Here is a 24443-nt window from a genome sequence, read left to right as displayed (position 1 = left end):
GTCCTCATCCCTTGGGATAATAAAACTCTCCCAATTATGATTGAAGCAACAATTAAACAAAGTTGTTTTTACACTTTCATAACATGTTATGTACTGATGTGGAGCATAAATTTCAATATGGATGTATCACTGGAAATATTCCGTTGTAAGATGTTCTATGCATTAGACGGTAGAGGTTAAGTGCAAGAAAGTGAGAGGCACACACAATAGAAGTTCAAATAAAAAAATTAACTTACCTGAACAGGCAGTTTCCCGTATCCCTCACAGATGTTTCATTCAACCGGAGCTTCTACCTTATTGCATACCACAAATTTTGGTCAGGAAACATGAATTCTTGGATGGGATTACATGCTTTAATGCAGAGACGATAAAAGGGAGTTATGGAATGAAACTCGGGAGATTATTAAAGCAAAAATGCAAATTGATTTATTTAAAAAATATGGCACTTCCATCTCATTGCCTAGGATTGCACTTCCATCATCATCATTTTCACGCTGACATTAGAAATGTGACCAATTCATAGAAATACATAGTGAATTGTCTCCCAAGAGAGAGTCTCATAAATAGTTTGACATAAGCAGCAGCCACACGCCACAAATCCTCTTAAAAGAGGATGCGCAAATACACACATGCACACTTGCAAGGAGCACAAAAAAATCAATTACACAGGCACAAACAAGCACAACTCTCCGATGGCCAAATGAAGAGGTGTTCCCGGCCACGTCCAATTGCATATCTCCATAGGGAATGTCACAAAATGGAAAATACCAGCAGTTATATCACTCATGAAGTAATTCATGAAATTTGAAACAAACAATTATTGCATAATGACCAGTAACAACAATGGCAGATGGAGAACAGGAAAGGAAAAATGGAAAAAGGATAGATAGACATAAGGTTAGAGGAATTAGGACTATTATTATACACTCAGTGCCCAAGCATTAATATCCTGGGACCATTTTCTACGGTAAAATGATGGCTTCACAGGAATACTCCAAAAATAGTGGAGTGGATAAAAAAAAGTCTGGATAAAATGTACATCTATATGCCAGTGAAATTCAAATATGAACTTTGCATAGTATTACAATGATAGAAATTAATCTCAACAATATTAAAGAAACACAATGCTGTCAAAGGGCTTGCTACACACTGCTCATTACTTATGAGTCTACATCATGAAGAAATGAATCAGTGAAACACTGAATATTCTACATTCATTACATTTTCACCCTGGAACCAACAGAAGACTTTCATTACGCCCAAGGTGAGACACTGATAATAATGACAAATTTTCCCAATTGATACCACACATGGTAAAAATGGAAAATACCAATATACATATACACAAGGACTCTAAATAACATCAAAACTGTAAAAAAAAGCATTCTTTCCAATGCTTTACATGTTAGAACTCCTTGAAACATAATGGCCCCAGTGCATAAACCCATTTTGGACAGGGGCTGACCAATTACAGGAGGCTGCACTCAATTCCAGGCATAATCAAAAAAGTATTACCCTTTATGACCTTAAAGATAATTTTATTCTGCTGCTAACCTTTCCTCACTTCAACAGCTTACCTTAAATTACTTTTGCCTCCACAACTTACTGGTTAGCCCACTACAATCTCTGAATTCTGATGGATCTTCTATAAAAATCTACCACATCTATGCCTCCTTAAAACATGACAAACGTAAGTGCACTCCAACTCCTACAGCGGCACTCTCCACTTTCTGCTGTTACGCACATAAAGAGCTATTAGCTACCAGACAAGCTCTACGGCAGGCATTCCTAATTTCAGAATCCCACATCGGCACTATCTACATAGTCACAAAATTCATTCCACCCACACAAGCCAAGAGGTCTTTTTTCGAGTTCTCCACACTGCACAGCACAACACTGAAATCAATCCGGAGTGGATTGATTATGCCCGATATTCACCTCACCAACTCTTAAACTAACTCAATGACGCACCATTTATTAGAAGAATAATCAATTTGATGAATTGTCAAAACAGCTCATTAATTAAGTCACTCTCTGAGGATGCTTGCTTTATAATCAGGTGATGAATTGCTTTAACCACATATATGGTACAATTATATTTTAAGCTGTCAGAGCACTTTAAACATCAATCGCAACAATAACTACCAGTGCAGAATTGAAGTACATTTAACTGTTTTTATGAGTGGCCACAATAAAACAAGGATCCTGAATCGAATACAATTCTTTTAATTTGATGAGATCCTATAAACATCTAAATAGACATTATTAAACCACATTTAAGAGAACAGCCCAAAGCCTGAGTGGCAAATTTTACCGTTAGTGACTACATATCACACTAACATATGAACATTTTGGAGTTCAGTTAACTGAACAAAAAATTTGGCTGTACATATCAATGTTTCAGAACAAACTATGCCTTAACTATCATTTCTCACCTGCAAGATTTACTGAATTATTCCCTTGGGCTTGTAAATGTTAATGCCCATTTTATATAAATATAAAAAATAAAGTAATGTCTTAAATTAGGTAATATAAAATAAGTTTTATAAAAAACCTCCAAAATTCAAATACCAGAAAGCAAACACCTCATTGTATAATGATGGGGAAGACTAGTCTACAACTTCAACATACAAGCACTGGTTCTGACCTCAAAAAATGTTTAAAATTGCACTGACTTCCACATTTAATGTTATTGCCATCTCAATCATCTCATGGAATAAAATAGGCAGTTGCTATACTTCAAACATTTTCAATGTAGCTCCTGATCAATCAAGGGTGTCCCAGCCTTATTTATAGAGTAGACGAGAAAAACATTGGTGACACAGCTCTCAGTCAAAAGAAGCCACAAGAGAAAAGTGTGGAAATAACCTCAATATCAAGAATGCCTTACAAAGCGAAGGAGGCGGGAATTAGCAAAGGGCAAGTTGTAATGATGAATGATACATAATGAAGCAAGGAAATTTGGGAATATCCCAGAGCCAACGTAATAAAATATTCATATTATTTAACAAACCTGAGCTCAAAATTCAACCTATGAAGGCTGTGACAGGAAGAACTTACAAATTGCTGCTGCAAAAGTAAGACATGCAAACGTATCACAGCATCATCGCACAATGACAAAACTCATACTCGAGAGCGAAGAACCACATCAGTGACGGACAACAGAAAGAGAAAGAAAAGGGGCCATTGAAATATCTGGCATTTATGCGTAGTTGAATTTCCATTCACATGCATACCCATGTCCTGTGCGAGAGGACTACGATTACATTCATACCATGCTTTTGAAAGTGTCAACAATCAAGTTAGCTTGACTTTGAGTTCACTTGATGATTAAGGTTTATAATGCCGTACAGCAATTTATGATGCATGTATCGCCAAAGAAAGAGACATTTAGTGGCTAATGAATACGGTGCTTTTCGAAATGCGATGTTTTTTTTTATTTGAGAATAACCACTCGATGCCCTCAACATTGTACGTAGGTCGTAAATAGCCATATCAGATCGTTGTTCATTATCGTCAAGTGAACTTTAAATCAAGCTAATTTGATTGTTGGCTCTTTTGAAAACACCCATGGTTAAGGCCTCCAGCCACAAAATAAATTGGAAGTAGAACAACTAAGTATTAGGATAGCTATTCCACCACAGTCAATACCAATAAGTTCAAGAAGAATGTCCTTTATATAAGGTAGAGTACCTTTGAAAAATATGGTAATATGTACTTAGCTTCAAATGCACTCAACCATGACAAAAATCTAAGGCAGACACATCCTTCACCACTTGCTGTAAAAAAATTACTGTATGCTCAGTGAGAACTCATCATGAAACACTTGACTGAGTGTCACAATAAATGCGTTTGCATGGGTAAAGCACATAGTTTGAGGGATGCTTGAAACCATGAAGTAATTTGGGGAATGAGAATCAAGCACTGGGATTCATATGCACTAATGTATTACCATACATTCATCCCTAACACCTATGGAGGAAGATAGGGACACTCCTTGCAAGTCAAGAAGTGCTTCATTTGGAGAAAAAAAACCCACAAGAATCACTAATCCATTCATCACAATGTAATACCTACCCACAGAGACATAGAATCCAAATAAATAAACTAAATATGTACTTTATAATTTGTCTTTTGGAATTTTGTATCAGTTTAAAATTGGCAAATATGACTATTTGACACAACGACAAATAAAGGATGGCAAGAAACTATAACTTCTTAAAGAAAGTACACAATATCAGGAACAAAACTGGAAAATATTTCTTTCCACTAAAATATGTGTTCAAGGCTACATTAAACAATGTAACTAGCACCATGCATTACAGAAAAATGCAACTGAAATAATAAAAGGAATTAATAAGGCCATCACTCCTACACAATTGACTCATATAAGCGAGGTGAGTAGGGAGTAAGAGGATTTAAGCTAGCACACACATGAAAGGCACCAGAAGAGAAAAAGGTGAATTGACGAGGCAAAAGAGAATCCATTTTTGGTACAAGGACGACACCACCAAGAGGAAGTTATAAGGGATAAACCTTTCAAAAGCCATGCATACCTTGGAATGGCCTTATTTGATGGAATGATGTACAGCTAATTAGAGAGTAATAGACAAATAAAGTAAAAGCTCACAAAGTCCATATCTGGGATGGAGCATATTATGCCGACACAAAGAGTACACAGTACACATTAGGGAGGAGTAATAAAAGATGGGCAGCGTAAAATTTCACCTTTAAAAAAGAGGGTGGGGCAAGTGACCCACTGGCAATCAATAATTCAATAATTGGCACCAAGCAAGAGAAAAATGCTATCAACCACTGGTTCTTCAGGCACCCCTGCAGAATATTTTCTTCTCCCGTATGAAACATTGCAGAATCCAAAAAAAAGCACACCACTTCATCTAGGATTGCAATACTCAAATAACAGGAGAAAATAAAGTCCGAGAGGCAACGACACACAAGCCTTTTACCCCCCCGTGGTCTCAGTCCCAAAGACGATTCCTTTGGCATGATGGTCGTACATGTCACGTGCCAATCCTCTCATAAGCTCACATGTGATGATGCATGTACGGATCAAGGGGCCGCAGGTCCATGAGGGCCACTTCTGAGGAGGCCATCTCACCCATTACTGAGCCCCCAGGGAGTTCCTGTCACCCATCTTCTAGGGCACTAGCCCTCCGTCGACGACGCCTCCAGCCTCCCCAACCCTCACCGTCGCTGGCAAACCATCCTCTTCTTCGTCATTCATCCCAAAGACAGAGCTGCTTCTGCCGCACGTAGTACTCAAAGAGTCGGCACTTGCGGCACGTCTTGATCCCACACCGGTAGCTCCCGGCAGAAGGTCCTGCCTTGCCTCCTTCGGCACCCCCTCCCCCACCACCACCTACCTCATTGGGTCCAGCAGGAGGCCCTCCATCTTTACCACCACTGGCTGGAGCTCCCCCTTTGCAATACTTGAGGCCACAAGGGTACCAACCCACACAAATCTCCAGCCGACATATGCAAGGTTTGGTCCACGGTACACTCGTTGATGGAGTGTTTGTGGTCAGATCCGCACACCTTGGGGTGGGGGACACTGTTGGGGGGAAGCGCTTGACTGCAGCTAGAAGAGCTGCCCGAGCAGAGAGGCTACCATCTGACAAATAGAGGAAAAAAAAGAATCAGAGATCTAGGAACATTTCAGAAATCAAAGAAACAGAATTTCAAAAACATATAGGAGCAACAAAAGATACTTATATTTTTTCCCATACATGTCCCAATCCTAGTATACAAAAAAAAACAAAAATATGGGTGTATGGTGTAGGCAAGACACGAAGATGCAATTTCTTTCAATTATTGTTTTTGAAAGAGAGAATTTATCACAAGTAAGATATGAGTTTTAGTGAGTAACTGATAAATGATTCATTTTAATGAAAATTAATCAATGATATTCATCTCAGTAACATTGGTGCATAACATATTTTGTAGTATAAGGGCACTCAGCAGCACAAAAATCAATTCTTTGACCCCCATAATTTCAATTTGCAGAGGTATAACTTGTCCACAACCGTAAAGAAGCCCGGAGGACGATGGCAGAGGCAGCCATCAAATTGTCCGCCTACCAGCAACTCACCCAGAGGAAAACCAGATAAGATTTCACCACTTAAAGCAGCCATTTTGTAATTTTCATCATGGAATATACCTTGAGTCAACATAACGACAATGACTCATGATGTGCATCAAGTGAGAAGGCTTCCAGTTTAGGGCAAAACAAAAATGTTAGCCATAAACATTAGGAGTGAAAACTATCTGATTGGAATCAGCGGCTTGATTATAACGCAACCATACCTGCAGTTATGATGATGTAAACACACACATTTAGGTCTACTTCTAGATGAATGAACTCACCTGCTCTGTTAGCCCAAAGCTCTAAGTCTGCCTCTCGAGCATAAGTTGCGTCCACTGCCTCTGAACATAATGTAGGAATATGATGGGATATTGCACTTGAAACTGTACTGCTGCCAACTTCAACCCACAGGTCCATTGGAAGCATTTCCCGGCCACGATCTTCCTCCGGCACTCGAACAGCACCAGGGTTTTTCTGTAACAATGGAAATAGGAAGACTTAATGAGGAAACAAAAAAGCAAACAGAATCAGTGTATCTTGAGAAGGAACAAAACACACCCAGGATTCCCACTCTACCTAATAATGTTCACCGTTTTATTTCAAGTTTTCACAATTTTTTCAGGTTTTCACGGCCTCAATGTAATCAAATTCCAGCCCGTTAATTAGCCAACAATAAGACAATCACCGGCCGTATATTAACTAAAAATTGACGTACATAACAGATGCCGTGAATGTAAATGCAGCAATGAAAAGTGATATCTGTTATATAAAGTAATATCGAAGTAAATTTCCAATGGCAAACTCATTTCAAAGCATATGGCATGTGCAGTAACCAAATTTCCCTAACCCAATCTTTCTGAGATCGCAGAAAATATTTTATTAAAATTGTTTATAGAATGTAAGTAATCAAAAAAACAGTTTCATGTAATTATAGCGCACTTGGTTTGAAATATAAAAAGACAAAATAAATACCTGCTGAAACACGTTATTTTCACTTTCACTTATAGAGCGTTTCTACGTAACTGTCACACTAGGGTTCAAAAATTCAATTTGAGGTAAATGGATCGTCCAAAGTCCTGACATGGTGTAAGTATTCCAAATTTTAATAATCCGTACTTGTTTCTCCCCATACTCCAACCATTTTTTGCGAAAATGCGGCGGAATTGAGCTCTCGTTTCATATGAGCAAATGATTCCGTTTACAGAGCCATTCTATTATTGAAGATTTCACAACGAAGATACGATTTTTCTATGAAAATTCCCAGTTAACCATCCTCCCCAATCATGACTATTACTTACCAATCCATTTAATCAATACTTGGAAGTCACATGTTCATGCAGAGGAATGCAATGCAACAGTGCATCGTTTTGGTGTCAGTCAGTGATGATTGACATACATTTTTTTCTGCTGACCAAAATCCAGGGATGCGGGAGATAAATCGTTTCGTATCCAAATCAAGTCCATCCCAAGGATGAAAGATCAGAATAAAAAAATTCCCCAGTATACACCGTTTTTGTTCCTGAGTGCTGTCACTGACTGACATTTTAACCTTTGGTATTGCTCAAGTTTCAAATGTTGGTGCGTGCACTTCATTGGCCCCGACTGGTACACTAAATTTGTGGCATAATATGTTCCTCGAGTAATAACGTTATATCAGTTTTATTATTCTTAGTAAATTATATGTTTATACAGCGGATTATTTTATTTTTTTGCCAATTGTGGACTTTGGCATGCCGCGTATCACTGTCACCTTCATTGTCATCACGTCGCTTCGGTACGTTTGTTGTGAAAGTGGGACATAGAAGCAGAATGATTGTTGAGATCTGAAATCGTTACTTGTAGCGTATGTTAGGATTGATTAAGATGGCAAAGACAGTAGCAGAGAGACAGTGCGAGCATCGTGATAGGAAAAAGTAAAGCAGTGAATGCGAGGAATTAAACAGGAAGAATAGAGAGCGGCAATGAAATCGTAACAGATCATGGCAAGGGTGGTGTTGATGTAGTTGGGGCAAAGGCACAAACATGACCTGGGAAGCTTTTAAGTCGGGTTCTCCTGTAATAAATGCAGTGAAAGTGTGCAATTAAAACATCAAGCAAATAAAATTTGCAGAGATCCCTAAACACAGCATTTCTGCCCCCAATGAAATGCTGGACCAACAGTACGGCACTTAACCAATACGGAACACACTCTTTGCTCACCATGTGGAGTTAGTTGCTATAAATAGAATTAAGATGTCTCCTTACGCAATAGATCATAGTGCTAGGCATACTCACCATTTTAAGCGAGAATATAGAAATCAAAGCAAAATTACTGGATAAATTACATAATACAGTGCAACCTCGATATAACGACACCCCACGGTGTACTAATAAACACTCGCTATAGCGAATTGTCGCTTTACCGGAGGTGGAGCAAATAATAGCCAATATACCTGTTGCGAACAGATATACAGGAACAGGAGTGGTGCGGCGACAGATTAATTTATATCCAATTAACATAAGCATACATCCAGACGAAAGGCGATGTTTTTTTGCATCACTAAATTTCCTTACTCAAACAATGACTAACTATTCAAACAATTTATAAGCGCCGCACTGAATAAAAATTATGGAAAGCATTGTTTCGTCAATCATTATGCCAATGCACAACCGACGAAGCCATTTTTCTATGCACTTAATTAGTTCATTTACGTGATCATTCTATTATTTTGGTATTTTCCACTGAAAATTCAAAAATTAATTGATAAAACAGTATCGCGGTTATTTAATGCCTCAAATGTTTCCATTGGTGTATGTTTATTGTTTCTGTACGTTATGCGGCAGTGAAGTGAAATAACGCATTACATTTGTTTCTACAGGCGAAAACGGTGGAAGGTTGTATAACGTTCCCGCCTTGGAAGACTTTTTCTATCAAATAATGTAATACCTACATAATCTACGGTAAAAAGTTTGCTAAGCTTGAAAAATGATGTGATTAAAATTGCCGTTGTTGAAAAAAAGTTTCTTTTTGAGTGTTACGCTCGCGACGTATTTGAAGTAATACACTGAGTGTACCACGGCACTGCAAACGAGAGTTATTTGTTCTGCGAGTTCTTCCAGCGGCCACCAGGGGATGCTCGGCTACCCACGTCACAAAAGAGAGCGCCAGTACGACTCCGACCACTGACGCGAATAGTTCACCCTTGTAAATCCGCAACGGAGAATAAATACGTCCATCCGGGCAATTCACGCTGAGTATCATTGCTTCGTACATCCTACATCATCGCTAAGGCGCACTACCTACCTTTAGAGGCATCATTGCAAGAAATACCTCATACTGCAAGGGTTTTGTCGAGGAGTTGTATGCAAAAACGTTCCGTTTCGTCTATGTTATATGACGCGGGGAATACTTCTAAAGATACTTACGATCGGAGTCCTTTCTTCCACGACTTCGGGTTTACACCGCAGGCATGACCAGCAATTATGAGGGGAGATAACGCTTTGGTGCTTCGCATTAGTATAATCAACCTTCTGCACTCTTAAAATTGTCGATTCGCAATCTATCCCTGAAATGTTCCGCTTTAGGCTTGGGAGTAGCCCCTTTCTCAGAAGTTCCCGCAGATTGGAAAGGGCAAAACCACCCGAACAAAGCTCCTTATAACTATTCATCGTCTGCATTCCTTGGGCGCTTCTGTGTTTTTATAATTTTGCAGAGCGAATAGGAAGATAAATTAATTTCGACACTCTCACATTACTCCTTTATTTTTATTTTCTCACTTAGACGTGTTTGGTGTTTTTTTGGCCATGGTGACTGCCATCAAATGCTTTCTATTCACGCAACTCACGGACGTGCGGGTATGCTGCCGACTGCTTTCTGCCGTCCGAGGAACAAAAGAAGATGAAGCATTCGCGAATGCTAATGCCACAATATTTTCACCAAAATTAACTACTTATTTATCGAACGACAGTTTACCACATAAATTTGAGACTGAGCACTCCATTAACCTCATATCTAACAGATCGCTAGAAATTACAGAGGTTAAGGAGTCTTGATGAAAGTCTTCCGGCGGTAAAACCCTCGCTATGGCGAGAGACAGCACCAAAAGGGTGTCGTAAAAACGAATTTATTAACACGCTTATTATAGGGTCAATTGACGGTGCATCGGCTATCTCTCGTTATAGCGGGAGTGTCGCTATAGCCCGTACTCGCTTTAACGAGGTTCCACTGTATGTGCTTATGTTTCAGTGGGGTAGCCAGGAATTTCGTTCAGGGGGGGTATAATACAGGGGGAAAATGTTTTAAAAACAGGGTTCTAGGTAGAGGGTTCTAAACTAATTTTAACACTTTTTTCTGAAGGAAAATAATTGTGTTTTTATATTTCGGGGGCGGGGTCCAGACCCCCTGGACATACCCCCTGACTATGCCATTGTTATGTTTCTTTTATATAAATTTCTGTGTTCAATATAGATATATTTTGCAATGCTCATTCCATGAAAAAGAAAAGTTAACACGCATCAAATCACATGTGTCAGTCAGTGACAATTCCCATCAGTCAGTGACACTCCATTTTTATGACCAAAGAGAGGAAACCATTACTTACACAAAGTCACGATTTTGCATACGTTTGGGCAACATTTAGAACTATTTTACGTATTTTGTGGATTTTCTTTATCTTGCATAATTTCAGAGCAATGCGAAGAAATGTGACAACGTCACAAAACAGAGTTTCATTTTTGTCAGTCAGTGACGACGACTTTGAAGTTTAAAATCTCCGGTTCTACAGGGGTCACAGGGTGGTACCAAAGCCAGTGTATGCTTTCACTAACTTATTTTTGGAGGAATCCTCCAGAAAGTTCCTAAATTGATTTGTTTTAAGTCAAAGGGGAAATATATTGACAAAAACTGTGTGTAACGGTCAGTCAGTGACGCGTAGAAACGCTCTTTATTATCCACATAAACTAAAACAAGGTGAGCGCAGTCTATTCAGAGCTATTACCATAAACTGAAAGCCTATTTGCCATAGAAATGTTTCCTTAAGTAAAATTCCAATGGTAAACTCATATTTCGAAGCATATGGCATGTTCCCTCATTTTGTGAGGGAACAGAACTTCGAGTTACAAATCAGATAATTTTCATAAATGGTTCATTCTGGGTCTATTAGAAATGCAAGTTATTTCATTCGTCCTTTTTTGAATACAAGTACATCCCAAGCTATAACTGAAATTGAAATGCTTAGACAAAATAACAGACTTCCGCCAGTAAAATGGAAAATATCGATCAATGTGTCGTCATATATTACGGACCAATTACTAGCATTAGTGAGAGGACTAAATATGTGCAAGATGGTATGAAACGGGTGTTATGGGGGCACAGGTCATGGAAAAAACAGCAAAAAATGGCCAAAATCGTATATTTTATTGTTTTTCACGGAGTTCCACCACCTAAATGTTTCTTTTTCATAGCATTAGCCGAAAGGTTTTAAAATACTCCTTCGAAACACATTTTTTCTTAGTGGCCCTCTCAAAAATATTTTATGAAAACTAGCATTTGAAATTTTCCAATCGACGCCATTTCTCTTTATGCCACTGAAAAGTTGTGAAAAAAATTGGGCATCTGCTCCATTAAGAAAGCCATCAAATGGCACAAATTGCATTGAAAAATATGCTTTCTTTCCCGAGATATTTAAAAAACAGTGGAAATCGAATTTTCGAGCTAGCCGGCCCCGGTGGGCCTCTAGCAGGCTGAAAGTGTGGGAAGGTTAGCCCTTTTTGATCCCAAATCCTATGCTCCAAGTCCGAGAAAAATCCCGGAGAGGGGGCTTTTCACCCTCTTATTCGGCTATGCCCTTAATGAATTTATATAATTTCAAAATTGCTACCAGAAGAAGAGGGTAAGAAAACATTTCTTGCTTCCAGGAAAGCCTTACTTACCCAGCAGAACACTTTAGACTTCTGACTAGACCAAAAGGTGCTGGATAAATATCATGCCTAATCATCAGATACAATTTCAATGATGAAAATGTAATCATTCCACATAAATACAAAAGTATTACAGAAAATATGTACATGAAAAATAATAGAACAAAGAGAAAATTGTACCTGTCTCAATTTTGACATAGCATCAGAAGATATAAATTCTCCCTTTTGGAAATGGCACACAAAGCACATGACTTGGTATTGGCTCTGTCCTCGCTCCTCTTCACCTAGGACTAGAGCTTTCAGGATCTGCACCTCCTGCAATGCAAATGTGAATCATCACTCAAATTTTAATATGCACATGAAAATAACATTAAAGTGGAAGTTATTAAGACCAAAAACACCCTTTAATTTGTAGAATTACCCTTTAATTTCTCAAACATTGACACTTGTTTACTGCTGAAATAGAGAGTTTCATCAAATATACATTGCATATCATAAAGAATACTTTCATTTTCTCCACAATTTCAAAAATTTAAAAAAATTAAAAGTTGAGCAGATTGGATCATGTGAATCTTTTTCCCGCAGCTGTTTTCGGGCAAGTAAACATCAGATCATTCATTGAAAAATAATGCATAATAAAACTGATTTATGGCTCACATTAAATGCTATGAAAAGTCATCTGCACATCAGGAATTAAGTACAACCTAAATTGAAGAACAAAGAAAATTTTATGAAACCTCAACTTTATGGATATAAAATATTGATAGAAGACTGGATAATCTAGCACTCCACAAGAATAAATTTAGTGAAGCATAACTGATACATAACCAATTAGGTACCATATGTCAAGGCAAGGTATTACATACAACTATATTTAGAAGACACTTCGAATCAGATATCATACTCTTCTGTACCATCAAAAATAGAATGCAATGTACTATGGAAGAACCGAAATTCACAAAACTACTGAGCAGTCCAATAAATTACTTGATGGTACACCAACCACAGCATTCAATTCTGAATACATCAATAAAGAGGGAAGAGCTAGAAATGACTCCTATAACACACGATTTCAACATTTTATTGTAGAGGAAATAAGTCAAGTACATACGTTTTGAAAATCAACCAGCTGGGTAATAAGGGTTCCATCTGGTCGCTGGAACTCAAGGGTAACAGTATCTTCGCTAACATTAGCCGATATTGTTTCCTGCAATACATCACCTCCCTAAAAGATAATAGTTTATAAACTCAGACAATGTATCACAGCATGATTTTAACAACACAGGTTTAGAAACGAGAACACCGCAAAAGTAAGCTACAAGCATTCACCGAAGCAAAGGTCACGGGAGCAAATAACCTATCACCACAATTCCGGAGAGGCAGATATTTGAGATACAGTACAACGGTAATTAATTCTTACCTTAAACCGTTAAATGATCGGAAACAAGCTGAAGGCCTATTCTTACTTATACCATCGCAAGCATGACAAAATTGACAGATGAGACGGGCGGGAGGAACCCGGGTAAAATTACAAAAGAGAGAGGGGCATGGAAAATTATAAATCCATCTTACATACAGTGATTACTTTCCTCGTAACTAATGTCGTTGGCTAGTGGGTGTAAATCGAGCGATCCAAAAAAATAAGCACACGGATACCTTAATCAACGGGATTCCTTCAAATATGACTAAAAATAATCGAAATTAAATAAACCACCGGTTATCACATACTTCAAACCCTTCAATAGGTCTTAACTTTATAAAGATAGTGATCAAATATAACTAGCCGTAACGACGTTAAATTTCTGTCAACGTAGGGGTGGCAGAGTATTCAATAAAGACAAACTCTAGAGCTTCTAAAGTAAAATCCGAATTAAATAAGTGCTTATGCAAAAATTATTTGATAAAAAGTGACCCATTCCGCGATATCCTCCAATTCTAAGTGCATGAAAAATTCGGTGACACTTTACCTTTCGCAGTAAAAAACTCAAAGATCAAAAACTTCATGTAAATAAACTCAAAAACATTCTAAAATTAACTGTTGTAATTTGGATTCCCGATTACTAAACTTGAGATCAAATACTATTCCACAGCCGCGAACTCCAAATGACAGCATCAATATCCGCACATCTGCACACATCTCGAGGCAGCCCATAGCTTTGGCGACGATTAAAAAAAACACTTAACATAATGATGCAATATATATGTATACCATCGTAATAAACTCCCATTGATTAGATATAACACGGTTAGTAGGTAAGTAAGGACATAGAACGCTAATACTTGTCACGTAACCACGAAAAACATACGACCACGACGACATTATAGAAAATTCAGTGAAAACAAGCAAATACAACAGTGACAGGAAGGCTTTTTACTACTCTGGACTTGGATATAAAAATAATAAGTACCACAAATACTATTCATTAGCATCGCTTAAAGCATAATAGAACAGGCTATTTACCTGGTTTTTCACGTTGATGAGAAGTTGTAAATCCACGATGGTTACTAAGTTTAGAACGTACACCACAACTACACAGTAAATGAAGTTATATCTACCCGAACACATTTTTGTCTTATTAGTGTAACACCCAACGTTAATCAACTCACAACTTCATCCTGGACCACAACATTAATTACGCTCCTACCGCTTCTGCCTCGCCAAATAATCAAGTCTCTCACGGTCTCCCACCAGGTGGCAGCACATGTCATCGTGAGCAGCCGATGGAGCCGCAAAATGAATGAAATATTTTGAGAGCATGTGAAAATGGTACACTTTCGGAATGAAATTGAGCCGGAATACTGCTACGAAATAGATTTTTGATGAAATATCCTAATTTAAATATGTATTTATCAATTGCTTCGAAAAGACACCAACGCGCTTTAAGTAGGTATGCAAAAAACCTTCCGGACCTATAAAAATTACAGGTGTTCCACTCTAATGAATGTACTCAGTTCATTTATTATCCTTATGTTGTCTAAATCTCGCTGAAAAAATAACATGAATGAAATTTTAAATAAATTAATACAATCATCTGACCTATGATCTCATATAAAATGGATTTTTTTTTTCACCCTTTGACGGTTTTCCGCAGTTTCTAGACGAATTTAAACAGACTTCGCGAAATCACAAATTGGAAATAAAATCAGCATTTTGATTCCATGAGAAGTGATCTTATAATAATATAAATGATTTTCTAATGCGTTTGAAGAAAATAAAATTTCATATTTTCCAGAAAAACAGAGGCGTCGAGGAGCAAAAGAGGCGCCCGCGAGGGATAGACGCACATAGCCAATGTTAAATCCTTATCTATCTAATCATGGGCGCAGTGGCGTAACTAGGAATATGCTCTAAGGGGGGATGAGAGGGGATGGACGTAGGGCGACCTCCCACCCATCGTTTTAGGAAAATTTTGGAAATATTACATGCCTTCAAACAGGGGCGCAGCTAGGAATCAAGGCTAGGGGGGGTTTCAGGCGCAACTAATACTGGGGTGCTTGGGGTATTGCATACCCGCCAGGGTTTGCGGGAGGTGCGGAGACCTTCCGCCGGAAAAAATTAAGATATACAGTTCAAAATGGTGATTTTTACGGCATTTTGAGGGATATTTTATTAAGCTTCACACTATTTTATAAGCAATATTAATCCAATTAGGTAAAATAGATTTAACTTAAAAATTTCTGTGAGCTCCCCCCCCTCGCTGCGCCACTGCCTGCAAAACATTTTACATGATTTTAGCACTTAAAATTTGCGTTCAGTTAAAAGGTTACGTTAAAATTTACTATAAGTCAAAACTAGACAATAGTTTAGAAATTTATTTTTATTTCTCTGATGCTTTGGGGGGGATCCAACCTCCTCATCCTCCCCCATAGTTACGCCACTGAATGGGCGTACCCAGCGAGGGGCAGGGGGGACAGCTGCAACCACTAGAAGCAAAAATCGCAAATGTCTTTAAGTAAAATAATATTTTTTCAAGCAAATAATTTTAAAAACTAATAAAGAGCTGTTACAGTTTCCTTAAAATTTTGATTTCATTCACCTTTTCCATACTTAAATCTTACAAATGACTTGAACAATCATGGCTTCCCCCTAGTTTTGATCCTGGGTACGCCCTTGTATCTAATTGCAATCGTAAACTGTTTCTACTACTTGAATCACAAAATTATCATAATAATAAGATATTTTAATTCAATTTATAATATAAGATAATTATAGATGAAATTAAAAAGCATTTTAACAAAATTCATATTAATAGGTTGGTAGCGCCAAAAAATATTTTCCGAAAACATTTTTTGACATTTTGGAATACACCTTCCCCGTCAGTTAAAGTAAACTTTGTTTGAACACCCAACCTTCTATTACCCCCTGCCTTCTCATCTGGTCCTTGATCCGCCGTTACCTTAAATTCCAAGGAACCCGAAGACTTTGACTGTTCCGCATTATACCCGAGATATCAATAGATATACACGTATAGTAATCATTAAGTATGGTTGCATACATAGCAGGATGATAATAGCATTTCTACATGGAGCATATCAATCTTCGTTTTCGGCGATAAGAATCCTTCAGGTTCATTTAAACCATATTTTTAAATATAAATGATAAATAATTATTATAAAAGTATTTTACGTAAATTAATACAATATCTTGTTCCATGAATTTTTACTAATATTGTTTAAAAAACAATTTGACTATATGCGCTGTAGTTGACCCAAAGAAGGATTACTTGAATTATTTATGTCAACTGCCTAGTCTGCCCAAATTTGAAGGGAAGACGAAGACTCGGTACATACATTAGTTTATTCAGGACATTCAAATATCAAATTCACAAGATTCAAGAGTGTGCATTATGCAAACCTAAGCCCATATGGTTACGATTATATCTTACACTAGAGTCCTTTCAAGGTGTCCTCGTATTTCGCGTTAAATTAATATCTATGTTTTCTACTTTGCTCTATGTTAATATTTTTCCCAATCATAAAATGAGAGATTTAATCTACCACCTGGGATAAGTTTACATAGTAGCCGGCTCACCAATGTTAAGTTTTGAACCACCAGGCTTCCACCCTCGCATTGAATTTTTTCTCCAGTTTGGATTTCACCCTACCTATCTTTATCTCACACATAAACCCTGTTTTATTTTTCTCTTTCCACGTTTAGTAAATATTCTCCCTTTGTCGAAGACAGCTTCCTCTTTCCACAGAAGCTGCTCACCCAAAAAGTTTGGTCCTTTTTTTAGTTTATTGGGCAATTTCCTCACTTTGTCAGGCGCTTTCCGCCGCCAATTCGTACTCCCAATTCACACTCCTAGCTATTATTTCCATCCCTCACTTCTCCCGAAGCCTCTAACACCCCTCCAGCACTAAAAGGCGCTTTCTCAGACCTCCCCTCCTAGTCATTTTGTATACCTGTTCATGTGCCCCATCCACTTCCTCCTCTCTATGATATCTTGTTGAAATATAAATGCTACGAAGACGACTGCGTCAGCAAGAAATTCCTCAATTCGGACCCCTGAATTCGGACAAAAATTTTGTGTACTGCTAAGGAGTGTATGCAATATGGATGCTATAAAAAATTATTTTAAATTACAGTGGAGCTCTATAGGGTCGTATTCAGGGGTGGATTTAGGGGGGCCACATGGATCATAATCCCTCCTAATTTTATCAAAAATATTAATTTTTTTAGTATAACAGTTTTTGTATTCTTTTCCGAGTGCGAAGGGATTGAATATGCAGATGCTACTAATCCCTAAAGTGAGATAAGTTTGAGTTGTATATATCGTAGAGCTAGCAATCTCCACTGTAAGAAGGCCACTCTCCCCCGGGGGATATTCCATACTCTCCAGACCCAGGTCATGACCTTCCCCCTAAATTTAATGCTGAAGCTGCCCCTGTCTTATTACTCCTTTTTTATTTGATTACCAAATGCATTCATTGTAAAGTGCAGGCAATGTGGAATTCTTTAATAAACACATTATATTTTGGTCGAATAATCAAGTCTAAAGCATCGCAGAACTTTGAATATCCAACGGTTTGCTTCTACGGTAGAGGAACAAAGAAGAAAACATAGAGTGATGAAACGGTTGCCTTATTCATTTCATCACGGCCAAAGCATTAAATTTCTCATATATTCTGTCAATATTTTTACCAAGAGATCTCTGCAATAATAATTCTCTTAAAAATTAAATCTTACGCTTTCTTAAATTAATTAAATTGTTGAAAGCAGACATAGAGTTCAGTTTCTGACGTGTCGGTCATGATGACATTATAAACCGCTCGAGTCGCAAATTTTACTATCAAGACGACCGAGGTTCAGAGATCGCTAGAGGTGTTATAATTAGAACTATTTGGTAGGTCCCTAAGGTCTATAATATCTATTAATTATTTCTAAATCCGGAAGAAAATATAGCACGACGTTCATAGATGACACTCGATTTCAAAAAATTAAAGTATCGGTAAAAACACATCTCTGGAACTATGGGTGGAAGGTATTTATCTTTCCCTTCCAATCTAGCCAAGAATCTAATTTAATAAGTAGCCGTAAATCAATTCCGATAAGAAGAATAATTGAGTACATGTGGTGAAATACGAGGATATTTATTCTCGTCTAATAATTACCCTACATATTTTTATTAATTTTTATATTATTAATGAGGGACTTATTAATTTTTAAGACCATGGTTTCGATTATTTTTCCATTATCTATATTAATAAATCATTTTCTACGCTATACCTGTCAGATACTTTTTAATTTACGCAAAATGCTGATCGTGATCCAGTGAGCGTTTCCTTAGCAACTGCAATAATTTTGTTCGCAATATAATACTGGATAAGGTAAAATTTTGATTGTACGAATTTCGTCCAGCTGTTGATGGTAAAAAAGTAGAATTCCCATGATCCGTAGTATTTTATCCTCACACAATTATTTTTTAGCACTTATAATTTCTTACAGTACATAAGGGGTTTTCCACGAATTCCTCCACCATTTTTTCACGAATTCACCAGATTTATAAACATCTTTCGGCTGAAAAATCAAGTCTAGAAACATCGCAGAATTTTGAAAGACGAAGTTCTCAGCTTTCAAAGTTCTGCAATTTTCTTTTGAGTCCATTGTAATGCACCGCTGAAATATCCATATTCCTGAAATGTTCTTCTTCTGAAAATTAAACAAGTTGTCGAAACCATGGTCGTGGAGTATAATTAAAAACTGGGAAAAAGAAACTAAGCATTTCATTATATACCCCTTGTACATCCATAGACAGAAATTTGTTATAGTTTATCAGATCACGCATGATGGATAGTAGTCCTAAACGTCTTTGATCAGATTATTTTCGATAATTACGGAAGTTTTAACGGGAGGTTTTAAGTTATCGGCGGAATAGCATTCTTCAATATTAAAATCACTGATCAAAATGTAAGCACCATTCATTTTGTGATTAAAGGTCGCCTTATTCATTTCATCACGGCCAAAGTATTGAATTTCTCATATATTCTGTCCATATTTTTACCAAGAGATCTCTGCAATAATAATTCTCTTAAAAATTAAATTTTAAGCTTTCTTAAATTAATTAAATTGTTGATAGCAGACATATCCAGTTTGGCTCTCGAAAATGCCAGTCGGTGATCGCAGTCAGCCTTTAGACCTTTCGATGCACCATGAAAACTCGCCGAGCCGAGTATTCGCTTCTTAAATCATTTTATTAATCCAGATTTGAACCATCGAGCTCATTCGTACGACAAATATGTTTTTTTTAGATTCATAATTTATTGATTCGTTTTTTTTTTTTTCATTTAGCCAGTTTGAGCTAGTACTGGCTTCCTGCTGTCTCTCAAATGATCAATATTTTCGAGTGATATCGCGATAGGCTTTATGATTCCGAAAATCCCCTGAATAAATTAAAAGATTAGGGGGAGGGGTAGTGGTGGCGGAAGGTGGGGAGATGCTGTTCGAGGGAAGGGGAAGTAGGCCCTCGAACTTTGGGTGCGCGAACTCGAATTTTCAGATTCGCGGAAATGAGCAATTATACCCGTAAATTCTCGTATTCCAGGTGGTTTAATACAATAATATTTTATGTTTCCCGGAGAGAGGACTTAAAATGGAATTGAATAGCGTCGAGCTATTTACCGCGTGTTAACTCTGCTTATTCCACGTATGAAACCTTGATCTTAATAAATCAAATACTTATTAATCCTGTAATACCTATTCTTTGCCCGCGAACATTTCCGTTACTATGTAACGCAACATCATGCTAATATGCTGATGAAATCGGTAAGGAAAAACTTAGATGTATTATTTTGGAATTTACGAAGTTTATGTTTCACCAAGCACAATTATGAGGAGGTTCAAAGCAATGGGGAGTAGAATGGATGTAATCTTTATTTGAGATATTTAACTATAAATAGTACGAGCACATAAAGTTATTATTTTGTGCAATTAATAGTGCTATTTGAATATACGATCATTACTCAAGATATGTCATGACGAATATGGATATTTTAAAGAACAGGAATAAATTCTAAAAACATCAGTATTTCAATTGGTTCATTTGGCCGTGGAGAAGCCTCATTAATATCCCATCCGATGAACACTAACAGTTTTCAAAGAGGAGTGAGATCACTGAGAATAGAGCTAGCATTCCAGAGGTTCAATATCGTTAGTAAGAACCTTGGTGTAGGAAGTCAACTATGTAAACAACATGAAAGCCATCACTATCCTGTCGAGACCTGTGTTACTCGGTTTTGATATTTTACTGATATACCGTCCTATCAAAAAAAGGTATTAAGATCCCGCACATGGCGTGTCCCCCTCACTGCCGCGAGTGGTATTATCTTATCTGCCCCTTTAAGTCAACCGCAAGGACTTCACTTGCAAATGAGTTAGGGTTTACTGGAGTAAACGAATGAGGTAGTGATGAGTTATCTAAAGGCCGTTTTACACGGTACACGGAATTGCGCAATCTGACGTACGTGCGAAGGCGCAATCAAAATTGCGTCGTGGAAAGCAATGAATTGCCAGAACACATGCGAGAATGCGTGGATGCGAGACGGCTAAATAGCCCCTGTTCTAATTTCGTTCACGCATTCGCGCAATTCCACGCCATTTTGGAAATAAATGCAGCTCTAACCTGCGCAATTCCGTGCCCCGTGTAAAATGGCCTTCAGAGAATATAGGTTACAATTTTCTGATACTAAAATGCCAAGGGGCTCAAATCCTCCCCAAAATACGTTAGGGACATGGCCTTAACCCATTACCTCCCGATGATCTCGTATGAGATCACTTAAAAATTAAAAGATTTCAGGCGAAAGCTTGAATATCAATTAGTTTAAAGCTAAAAATTTTAATTTCTCATGTGGATATCAGAGAAATATACCTAATGGCTTGCATGGCGGTTTGATATATGCAAGTATACAAACAGATAATTACGAACTATGTTAATTTTTAAGTGATCTCAGATGAGATCACTGGGAGGTGATGGTTTAAGCATATTCCCTCAAACTAATCCCTCCGAAGTATACCCCATCCCAAATGAAACCCCCGAATTTTTTTCTGGCTCAGGCTTTGTGATATGATATGAATTCATGGGCAAAAACATAATTTGGGGAATCCCTAAAAATAGATTTACTAGCGATTCTTGGCTCATAAATATGGGCTGCAATATGGTCTGTACGCTGGGCAGTAATGGCATGCATATTTTCAAATTCTATCCATTGAACCCGACGAAACGCATGCTATGGGACGCAAGTAGATATTTGTTCGTCTGTTGACGCAATTGAAAGTTATATTGGTCACATTTTTCTCGTAAAAAGGGCGGTGGCAAATTTTACAGAACCGCGGAATCCGTCAGAGTAAACGGAACGGCGAGATAACATTCACCGATCCCCTCCCTCCATTTCCGCTTCGCTAAATATGTTTTAGCTCCCCCAATAATTCATACCTCGTTTATTATTCCCTGTCTGCAAAATGAGCTTTTATTCGCGGTCGACTTTTTTATTACAGGCCCCATAATTCAATTTCTGCGTGCGTCGCCGACCCTCCCCCCTCTCCAATTTCGGTCGCTCGCATATTTCGGGGAGTAATCAAGGTAAAGTGAGCCCCATGTCACGATAGAAGCCGAGAGCATTAAGTCGTTCCGGACCTTAATTATTCAACTTCAACGCAGGAGGTACATTCACGAAACGGATCGATTTAGGAGGTCCTCTTCCGAAAATCTCGCCGTAAACCGCGGTCATTGACGTTTAGCGCGAAATACAACCCCCAATACGCCCATTGTTTCGAAATTGGTCGTTATGTCGCCAGGCACCTCGCCTCAGATTGAGGCTACACCCGCAATTAAAACTGTGCGACCAAGTTTCTGAGGGTTAACTACGATATCATGCTATTTTCATGGCCTAAACACTTTTTGAAACCCCCATACTCCCTGCAAGTGAACAGCGGCTCTTGGTTTAATTTGTGGATGTAAGCGTTTTTTGGTGACAACTCTTTTGAAAAAGTAGCATGAAAATTTAAAGGTATTTTTACTTCCAAATGCATTTCAATAAATTTGAAGGGAAGGCAACAGTGATGAAATGGGAGGTAAAAGTAATTATACTGAAACAAGAGGGCACATAAAGAAGTATAATCTACACAGTAGGCGTATAAGCGCTTGGCCATCATTAGGTAATCATTTTTAACTCTAGATACTTAATATTGACCTTTGAGCTGAAACTAGCAGTAAACAGTGTCACATTCAAGGAGAAATGCAATAATTAAGAGTTTTCCTGAGGCAAAAATTGTAACTCTCTCAAAACGAGCGTCATCGATTGATGAGGCGCCGAATTTACTCCCGGTGGAGACAAAAGATGTTTAGAAAAAACACCCAAAATTTCATTGCATTGTATATTGCATAATCTCGCCCCCAAAACTAATGGCTGGATCCATCTCTCGAAGTAGGTGTGAGTATTAAACTTGTGGATCATTGCCATAATTTTCCACTTGCAGCCCGCCATTTGCGCTACTTAACCAAGCCAAACAATCTAGAGGTGGCTAGCAGAGCGGCCTGGATGTAGATTTAATAGCCAGTGTAGTTTGCCCACAAAATGCCGTCTTAGTCATCTTAGCTGTGATAAATACCTAGATGCGGAAGGCTACACATCGCTCCTCAGAAAAAAAAACGATTGTATGTTTAATACGGCATAGGTGGGCTTATAAGTGTTTCCTCCACTAGGGCTCCTGATTTTCGCGAATAAATAGTTCATGGCCTCATATTTTTTGCATTTTCACACAATTTTAACTATTTGTGAGGTTATTTACGACTTCGACCATGTTTATGGATCGTGCATGGACTTTACTGGCATATTCAAAAACGGCAAGCTATGATGAGATTGCGAAAAAAATGCATTCTCGGAAATCAGGAGCCTTATCCAATACTATATGAGAGAACATTACGCACTTACTTATTTCATTTTACAATGGAATCGATCCTTATTGTGGCGTAGAAAAACTTCACGCATCCATGCGCGGGCGTTTCATGTTCCCCACCTCACGAAATCTTAAATAACGGAAAATCGATCCATTCTCAGCGAGCTCTTCAATCAAAGGATAACTTCACTGAAGTTACGTCTTAAACGCTATGCTTTCCCCAATAAGGGGGAAAATTCCAGCCATGCTAGCCTTAAACAGAAACTGATAACCATTTTTCAGTCACTGAGAAGTGCGTAATTCATCAAATTTGTGCCACAAGGTACCCTTTGCTCCCACTTGTTAATGATATCAGTCAATAAACAACTTGCATTAAACGCATTGAAGTGAATAAGAGTCCTAACTTAATATGCGTTGCAGTATATGCTGAATGGATCCAAAAAAATCGTGAAGTATTTATAACACAAACCTTCCCATAAATCTAATAAAATTAACTTTGTTTCCATAAATACTTTAAACATATGCTATCAAAGGTATGGCATTACTTTTTCCCACGGCTCAGCAAAACGTACCCCAGGATTCGGCGTGGAAATCAATCAACCATCAATCAGAGAATATCCATTAAATGAAAATGTTTTCTTTTTATCCTACGCCCAAAATAGTTTTGACTCCTATATCTTTTTGGTATAGTTGGCGCATTCTACTCAGAATATCCGATACGATTTATTGAACCAAAAAAAGAGTGACCCATTGAGGGAGTTGAGATTTAGGTTTAATTTCCAGTAGGCCTTACTAAGACGCATTAATGCGCCACTCATTCGTCTCAATTGCATCCTTTTTGAGGCCAAGAAACCCCACAAAGCGGCGCTAAACGAATGTATTTCAGTATAAAAGTTTATCCATATTTCCGTTGAAGCCCATCACATAAATAACACGCAAAATTAATCCAAGGCGTCAAAGCGGTGTTAAATTAATCTTCTCCACGGCAAAGTTAATCCATCTCTTCACTGAAGTTTACCGCATAAATTAGCACGCAAAATTTCTCCA

General features: G+C 37.9%; 1 protein-coding gene across 1 annotated transcript; it reads right to left on the bottom strand.

Annotated features, from left to right (window-relative positions):
- Positions 1-400: 400 nt before the first annotated feature.
- On the bottom strand, positions 401-14671 carry LOC124157483 (out at first protein). The gene is made up of 5 exons (XM_046532219.1): positions 14463-14671; positions 13113-13226; positions 12182-12316; positions 6385-6577; positions 401-5632 (listed from the first exon to the last, which is right to left on the bottom strand). Exons 1-5 carry the CDS (start codon positions 14565-14567, stop codon positions 5238-5240), a joined length of 942 nt encoding a protein of 313 aa, XP_046388175.1. The 5' UTR covers positions 14568-14671; the 3' UTR covers positions 401-5237.
- Between the last annotated feature and the right edge of the window lie 9772 nt (positions 14672-24443).

This window comes from Ischnura elegans, chromosome 4, assembly GCF_921293095.1.
Source record: "Ischnura elegans chromosome 4, ioIscEleg1.1, whole genome shotgun sequence".
Lineage (NCBI taxonomy): Eukaryota > Metazoa > Arthropoda > Insecta > Odonata > Coenagrionidae > Ischnura > Ischnura elegans.
Note: the sequence above shows the minus strand (reverse complement) of the source record. Positions and strands in the feature narration are given on the sequence as shown.

Bases quoted from the DNA above. Each gene is read 5' to 3' on its own strand.
- LOC124157483 (XM_046532219.1), bottom strand. From the start codon at position 14,567: ATGTGTTCGGGTAGATATAACTTCATTTACTGTGTAGTTGTGGTGTAC. The intron at 6,578-12,181 runs GTACAATTTTCT...CCATTGTTACAG, and splicing joins CTATGTCAAAATTGAGACAG to AAAAACCCTGGTGCTGTTCG. The intron at 5,633-6,384 runs GTGAGTTCATTC...TCTATTTGTCAG, and splicing joins GCTTTGGGCTAACAGAGCAG to ATGGTAGCCTCTCTGCTCGG.